General features: G+C 38.4%; 1 protein-coding gene across 1 annotated transcript; it reads left to right on the forward strand.

Moving 5' to 3' along the window:
* Nucleotides 1-1,494: 1,494 nt before the first annotated feature.
* LOC145691836 (palmitoyltransferase ZDHHC13-like) lies at nucleotides 1,495-8,195 on the forward strand. Its single transcript, XM_081767154.1, has 2 exons — nucleotides 1,495-1,719; nucleotides 7,923-8,195. Exons 1-2 carry the CDS (start codon nucleotides 1,495-1,497, stop codon nucleotides 8,193-8,195), a joined length of 498 nt encoding a protein of 165 aa, XP_081623280.1.
* Nucleotides 8,196-9,057: the final 862 nt, after the last annotated feature.

Below are 9,057 nucleotides of genomic sequence, written 5' to 3' on the forward strand. Positions count from 1 at the left end.
CGAGTTTTTATGTGGCACGTTCTAGGTCGAAGGAATGAAATAATTATTTTAAAAATCTAATAAACCTTTTTTGGAGCTAATTAGCATATGAATTATATGAAATAGTGTGCAAATGCAACACAGATAAAAAGTACGTGACGTACCTAAAAACACGTAGGTTATATGCGTAAATCCTGTAGTTTTTGGAATTAACGTACGACTATAACTTCCTGTAGTAAACGTATAACTGAAAACATACGATTTATAATACTTTCCGTATAATGTTCCATCTATACGCACTTTTCGTATGAAACAAAGAAATGTAAATAGGCGGTCAGTATTTCACATACAGATGGACGTATACAACATATAGCTGACGTAACATACATATACGTATGTAATATACGAAAAACGGTTAGATGTTAGACATCCTGCAGCAGCATAATGTAACATCTAAACAGGAAAAGAGCAGTACGTGTGTAGCATACGGATAAGCTATGCCCAGTACAGATTTCCGTAGTAAACTTATGGATTCAGTATATTTGTATGTACATATCACTGACCGAGTAAGGAATTTTTTCAGTGCATACTAAGATCGATACCATGCTGTATTTTATATTTTTACCATATAAAACCATTTTTGCTAAATATTCTTTTCGAAATATCCAGATAATGATTATGCAACATAAATACGTATTTTACAATATACATTTAACTCTTAACGTACCAAGCTGGAATCTTCTAGGGACCCCAAGTATTATTTTAATTTCTCAACTTATTTTTTTGCACATTTTAACGAACGTATCATTGATCTAAGTATGTAGCAGATATCCCAAAAATATATATAAAAATCGAGAATAAATTGGTTCTTATAGTTGCAGCAGTATCACTAAATATCACCCTCTGGGGTCCTCAGAGGACCCCGCTTGGTGTGTTAAGGGTTGATGGTTTTTTAAAGTACATAATTTTCTGAAGTCGGTCCTTTTTCAGTATAACAGATAATTGTCAAAAAGACAGATTTCACTGTAATAGTATTGTATCAATGTTTGAGATTATATATTTACATTTCTATTACTAATTTTCATTCATTCATTTTATTTTTTGCAGACGATCTGTTTCCTAATCAACTAAGATTCCAACGAAACAACCAAAATGACTGGAAAGAAATCTAAATTTGATAGCGAGGATTTCCCGGTGACACTAAGTAATGAGGAGAAAGACGTACCTTTGCTGGAAAGCGAGAAATTTGACAGCTTACGGGATCATCTAAATGGGAATATCCTATGGAGCAGCAACCATAAAGGTAAAAAAGTCGTCAGCAAGTTCTTCAGCAATGAGTTTGCATCTACTTACTGGACGGACATTAACGAAGACCTAATGGATTCCATTCTACATGACAAGCCATCAACTGTAATATCCAAACTGATCGCGTGTGGCGCTAGTTGTAACTGTACTTCTGTTACTTCCGGTATATCTGCACTTCATCTGGCAGCTTCTAAAGGAAATATTGAAGTCATGAAGTTATTAATTGCTGAAGGAGCTGACCCCAATGCCATTGACGTGTTTGGCAGAAGTCCTTTGCACATTGCTGCCCAATTACATAAAGTAGAAGCTCTGGATATATTGATCAAAAGTGGGTCTCAAGTTAATCTTGGACCAGGTTCACCAGTTAAAAGTGGACAACAAAATTATCTTAAGATCGATCCACGTAGTCACTGTCTAAAAACTATCGTTATTAAGGTAGGTACTGAGCAAAAAGTTTATATTAGGCTGTTTATACAGTATTATAAAATGTTAGAAATTTTTATACAGTATTATAAAATGTTTATAATACTGTATAAACATTTTATATTTTATAATAAATATAAAATGTTTATACAGTAAGAAATCTTAGAAATTTTGTTCTTGTCAATTGAAGACCACAAGAGGAAAAGGAGGTAGTATAAGTCAAGAAATGGTCGAAAATGAGTTAACAGCAGAATTATGTAGCTGAAAGATGTAGTTTGTATGGGCATGTGTTTTCCATAGTAAAAAGAAGGTTAGTCCCTAAGAAATTAAATGATAAAGAGTTTGCCTAAAAGGGAAGAAGTAGGAAAATGAGTGGAAAACAGGGCAATTGTGTAAAGTTATATAAAAAAAAACTGACTTTCCTCTTTTTTTTTCCTTGTAGTCTTCAATTCAGTTACGTATAGTGGGGGAGTCACATCGGTACATATTAAATCTTCATCCCTAGAAACTAAGGGTAGAACATTTATCTAACGTCTTAATTCTTTTGTAGACCAATTAGGACATAGGTAAGCATTCTTCCCTTAGTTTATAGTGATAAAAGTTTACTTCAACCAATGTGATTACCTTCAAGAGCCGTCACTGGTTTCATAGCTTTAGACAAGTTAGTTTCAAAGTTTAAGCAACATGCAATCCTCTCCATCTTAAGCAATAGAAGTGTCTACGTAATTGTGGTCTGTATCGGATTGGTTGGATATAGGAGTACAGTAATAAAAAATGTATTTGATTAAATAGGTACACTCGTTTGATCTATACATGGCAAACTTTACAATCTACATGGACACCATAAGAATTAAATATTGTATGAGGACATAAACTTTCTGAGCCATCGAGGTCTCCCTGTCCCTCATATTTTAAAAATTTTGTAACATTCTGTCTTTCAGGATATATCTAATATGGTACACGGGAACTTGCACTTTCCCTATCAACTTTTATTATTAAAATTTTTCTTACATACTGTCGTAATAATACACTGACGGAAAAAGAAATCCCAACACCAAGAAGGAGTTATGTTAGGTGAATGAAACTTATGCAGAATAATCAGGTAAATCTGTTATTACATTGATTCAAGTTTGAAGTACAGAACTTAAAGAATGCAAGTGCACCGCCAAACAAAAGTGGGCGATATTCGTCTTTAGTATCCAGTCTAGTCACCGCCTCGTTGAATGCAGGCGTCCACACAAACAGGCAATCGATCATAGAGGTGTCGGATAAATTGGGTTAATAATTGAAAACATGGTACAACGTGTAGCTTACGTTTACATTTTGGCAATTTTTTACCCATGAAAGGGAACGAGGTGGACCACCAAAATTTAGTGGTATATATTAAGAACCTATAGTACTATACAAATTCCTAAATTTGGCAATTTCCAGACTTTAAGGGTGGGCCAATGTAACTCTGCCAAATTTTAAGAGGGAAGCATCGATGTACTCATGCCTTATAAAAGAAAACAGACCCTTGAACACATTTATATGTTTATATAAAATAATAAAGCCCCCATTAAAGAGATTAAATTGGGCCAATAACCTCCGAAATTTAAACTTTTGGCAAGTTTTTTATCCATGAAAGTAAACGCGATGGACCACCCAAATTTATCGTGATACATATTAGGATTCTACAGTATTATATGAAATGTTTAAATTGGGCAATTTCCAAAATATAAGGTAATAAAACCTCACCAAATTGAATAAAATGGGTCAATAACCTCCGAAATTTGAATTTTTGGCAACTTTATAACCGTAAAAGGAAACGAGATGCACAACCAAAATTTATGGTTGCATATATTAAAGTCCTATACTATTATACCGAATTTTAAAATTGAACAATTTCCAAAATTTAAGGGTGGGCCAAGGTACTCCTCCAAAATTTCAAGAAGGGTGCACTTATATACCTATGTCTTATGAAAGAGAATGAACCCCTATACATGGCCATATAACCATATAAAGTAATAGGACCTGATCAAAGGGATAAATTAGGTCAAAAACCGAACACGTGGTACAACGTATTGCTTACGTTTGTATTTTGGCGATTTTTTACCCATAAAATGGAACGAGGTGGACCACCTAAATTTATAGTGATATATATTAGGGTCCTGTACTATTATACCAAATGTTTAAATTTGGCCATTTCCAAAATTTAAGGGGTGGGCCAAGGTACCCCTCCCTAATTTTCAAAGGGTGCACCAATGTACCTATCTCTTATGAAAGGGAATAGACCCCTGTATACGCCCATATAACTATATAAGGTAATAAGACCTCATCAAAGGGTGTAAATTAGGTCAAAATCCTCCGAAATTTAAATTTTTGGCAATTTTTTACCCATGAAAGGAAACGAGATGGACTCCCAAAACTTATAGAGGTATATACCCTGGTTCTAGGATACCATACCCAATTTTTAAATTTGGCAATTTCCAAAGTTTAAGGGGTGGTCCTATGTACCCCTGCCAAAATTTAGGGTGTGGGCCAAGGTACCCCTGCCGAAACCTAGAGTGGATGATCCTAGGTACCCCTAGGTCATTGACTCTGAGCCAAGGGCATTGACCTTTGACATATGACGTCACAAAAAATTTTGCGACTCGGCTATCTATACGGGCGGGAGTACTACTGTAAAGTCAGATCTTCGATGGTCGCTGCTCGTTGAGGTTGAGTCCGGAGACGTCGACCAATAATGTTCCACACGTGATTTATTGGATAGAAATTTGGAGATGTTGTAGGCCGAGGTAACAAATCAACATCTAAGAGCACGTAGAATTGCAGCTGCGATATGGGACGAACGTTATCTTGTTGAAACAGGTCACCTTCCATATCGTTGATGAACAGGAGAACAACGGGTTCGATCAGCATTGGAATGTAGACGTGCTTGCGCTGTCATGGTGTTAGGAATAATCACTAGTAGGGTCCTGTGGTCATACGAAATCTCTCCCCATACCATAATTCCCAGGGTCGAACCGGTATGACGCAAACTAATGCAGCTTGGCAACAAACGTTTATCAGGCCACCTCCTGACTCGTGTACATCCATCACTGGTATCGAGGGAGAAACGGCTCTCGTCTGTGAGTACCACAGAGTTCCATTCTGCCCTCCAATGGGCTCTCGCAACACCACTGTAGACCGTTTTGACAGTGGGTAGGAGTAAGCGGCAAACACTCCACAGGACGTCTAGAGCGAAGCCCACACTCCAGTAGACGATTCACAACAGTTCTTGTACTGACACCAGGTGACACTGTAGCTAAAATTTTGGCTGCAGACGCCCTACGATCCGCCAGGGCCAACTTGCAAATACGCCGATCCTCTCTTTCTCCGGTGGACCGGGAAGGTCCGGGACCCAGTCTTTTGGTAGTAGTGCCTTCTCGAGACCATTGCTGTCAACAATTGTATAACGTGGAGAAATCTCGACCCATTCTTGCTGCGATGTTACGAAATGGAAACCCTCTCTCTCGTAGCCTCACGGCCCCCCTTGAACAGCGTCAACTGCCAATAAACAGTTCGTTGTAGCCTTCGAGGCATTCTGTACACTCGTAGGAGTCGTTACTGTAGACTGGCACAATGACACTACTGCTTCTCAGTAGCGTGGTACGTGTCTAATGGCTTCATCCATTCAGCATTTACATGGCAGTACACGCGCGTCCTTGGAATTGTGACCTTGTAAATGGTATCACTGAGATAAAACATGTGGGTGAATATTCTGTGTAAATTTCATTCACCTAGCATAACTCCTTCTTAGTTTTGGGATTTCCAAATCCGTCAGTGTAATTACAGTTCAAATATAACTTCCTCTTAGCTATTTGGTGGTTTCTTGGTGAGTTTGTAGGAACCCAGACCAAGTGTCCTAGAGTGATAGGATTCAGGCTTTGTGGCCAAAGAGTATGTAAGTACCTGTAAGAGACCAGGCGGGCTAAACAGTGGTAAGGTGTTTGCATAGAGCAAGTGTCCTAACAAATGAACTCTCAGAGAGCAGACGTCTTAGAGAATGGTAAGGATAAAGAAACTCTCAGGGACCAGGCGTCCTAGAGAGTAGAGGTGATGGTCAATAGATGGAGATTGATGCCTCCTGTGATGTTATGGCTCCTTTTATAAACAAAAAATGAAATGAAATGAAATCTTTGAGTTTTACGTCCCACGGTTATGCCGGTTAGGCTAAAGGAGACGGTGATGATGAGAGATGAGTGAAATGGTGGAATGAAGAAAGTGGGAGGAAACGGGAGAACCCCGAGAAAACCCACGAGCACGGTGTCTTTTATAAACAAATGTTGCTAACTTGATTAATCTTCGTCACTTGACGATCATTGACGATAGTTAACGATACCTTCTTCGTAGTTGTCGTCTGAGATTTGTTCACAGCCAGCTAGCATGTGATGTTGTGAGCAAGTGTAGAACCTTGCAACATCATCATAATTCAAGCGATTGTTTGCAATAGACACTACTTTTACGAAGGCACTTATGTGTCGGATGGGAAGCATTACGTGCAACAGCAACATTTAGAATTACATCGGCGGTAGTTTCCAACTAAAACGGTTACTCCTAGCCAATTGGTTTGAATGGACTAGACAGATGAAAAGCGTCTTGGGAGGAGGCAGCCTTTTCTCCAGTAGTCAGATTGGCTGAAATCTTGTGTTTGATACAGTCAAACACGTCAGTGATTGGTACGACAACTTAGATATAGTCAAACAAGTCAGTAATTGGTACAACTTAGGTATAGTCAAAGACGTCAGTAATTGGTATGACAACTTAAGTACAGTCAAAGACGTCAGTGATTGGTACGACAACTTAGGTGCAATCAAGGACGTCAGTGATTGGTACAACTTAAGCATAGTCAAAGACATCAGTGATTGATACGACAACGTAGTCATTAGTTCCAGGGGCAGTTGGAGTGACTTTAACGCCTGATACTGCAAAGAGGAAGGCAACAGAAGAATGTATGATAGGGAAGGGAAGGCGAACTTGATTCCTGAAATTGCATTTTGAACGTTCGAAATAACCATGTATTTTATCAGGGAGAGAGAGAGGCACCAGAACTTGCTGCCACAGAGAAGTTTAATATGTACTCCTCAAATGTATTTTCCAGCATTCAGGATGGACGTAACTTTTGTTGAGTTCCGCCCTTAGTAATTGAACCGTTTCATATGTACAAATGGTATCGCACGCCAAAATATAGTTCCGAAGGTAAAAATGTGGATCTCCGAGAGGAAATGTCTTGGGGATGAAGAGGGAAAGATATTGGTTGAGACACTAGACTGTATGACGTAATTGAAGGTACGGTATCAAAATAAAATAGAAAGGATGAAAAAGGCTACAGTTAATAGAAGGTATTAAAACAGAAAATTGTTAAGAACACAAATGAGGACCATGCTTTTCAGTTTGTTGCATTTAATCTGCCAATTATGACAGAATATCTATGAGGATGATAAATTAAAATTAAACTTGGTGTAATTATATTTATTCTATCGTCGTTAACAGGTTGCTTTACCCTACTTTGGGATCTTGTATCTGTAAGCGTTATGGTCCTCAGGATAAACAATACTTGCAAGGGTTATTTCATTAACTTTCGTTAAGATATCGGCAGAGAACCACATCATATGAAGGGGGATAAGACGAAGCTATTTGCTGGATATCACGAAACCACCATACCGTTGCAAAGGCTCTGTCAATAGTTATGCTTGAAAACATATGGATTGTAATCGAAGCGCCCACCAAGTGTGAACTACATGATGTATTAAGTTTACTCAGGTGGAAAGACATATTACAGCTGCAATTCATCTTCAAATGAATAAGAATTCAGGCTGGAACTTTATAAATGCTGACTGTTGAGCTTGAAACCATGTGGAGTGTTATCGAAGCTCCCACCAAGTGCCTGGAGAATCGAATTACTTCACACTTGGCGGGCACTTCGATTGCATTATGTGTGTCTTCAAGTTCGCTATGCCACAAGAATCGAACGGCAGAATCTGTGTAACGGTGTCAGGTTGGGCAAGTCCAATAAATAGCTTTGTCTTTTCCCCGTTTTATAATTTGACGTGGACTCCTCTGGTCGGTTAGCACAGGTTGACAAAAATACCATCGTAGTTGTACATATAATTTGGTTATGATTTTTTCTCTCAAACTTCAATTATGTTAAGAACGATTGTTTTTAGATTGTACATTCTCATTTTATCTTGCAGCCTTTCTATGCTTTACCTACATGCCACACACCACTGCATTCTGCAGTGATGATGATGGATCCAGACTGTGTAGAGAAGTTGCTCGTTGTTGGTGCAGACGTCAATATAAGAGACGCAAGAGGAAGGACGCCGCTAGGATGGCTTGGAACGTTGAGCAGTGAATTCGAATCAGAGCTGAATCATGAATATGAATCCGAGGAAAGGTATTGTGATTATAGGAACTTTTTCTCTGATTTTGTCCATTTCTTAATATTTTGCTGGAAGAAATATTGATTGCTGTCAACGAAAACTTATTTAAGATTTACTTTAATGTAAAGGTGGAGCATGAAGATTCAGTAGTAGGATTCTCACTTCTGGCGCGAGGGGTTTCTGGTTCGATACAATGCAATGTGAATTGGAAGTGGGCAAGACGGTTCCCGTGACTCCATTCCGAGTCTACCCACATTCTAATTCCATAAATATTTCTTTTATGTAAAGGGCATATGGATATAATCTAAAAAGAGTTTATGTCATTCCTTTGATAGAAGTCAATACACTTAATACTGTAATAATAGAAAATGCATATATTCTATGAAAGAATGTTAGAACGATAAATATATATAGTAGGTCGGTGCCCGCTTATGGAAACAAGTTTGAACGAGTCCTGAGGGTGCTGTAATCGTTACGTGCACCTTTGTGCGAGCAGCCCCGAGTTCAATTCTCGGTACGGACACGCAGTTTAAAAAATTTAACAGGCTTTTCATTCTAGTCATCCTGAGTTGGTTTCTTCTGGGTTTTCCTCATTCACACCAGGAGAATGCTGGGATGTTCTAGACCGCTTTCTTCCTTCCCCCTTTCCCGACTAGTGTGCTCGCCGAGGGTAGTCATCATTCATACGTAACGGGTTTATGGCCATAGATGCCATTAATATATAGAAATATGTATAAATAAATAAATAAATAAATAAATCATTACGTGCAAAAGGAAACACAGCATGCAGAATCATTTACAGTAGTCATTTCCAACTGGGTACTTAGTGATATCACAGTTTCTTCCTCGTATACTCCAATAAAGAGAGAGAGAGAGAGAGAGAGAGAGAGAGAGAGAGAGAGAGAGAGAAGGGTAAACAGCAAACTTAACGTTGACAGTTGTGACA

Source organism: Thermobia domestica, chromosome 8 (genome assembly GCF_964235325.1).
Source record: "Thermobia domestica chromosome 8, izTheDome1.hap1.1, whole genome shotgun sequence".
Taxonomy (NCBI): Eukaryota; Metazoa; Arthropoda; class Insecta; order Zygentoma; family Lepismatidae; genus Thermobia; species Thermobia domestica.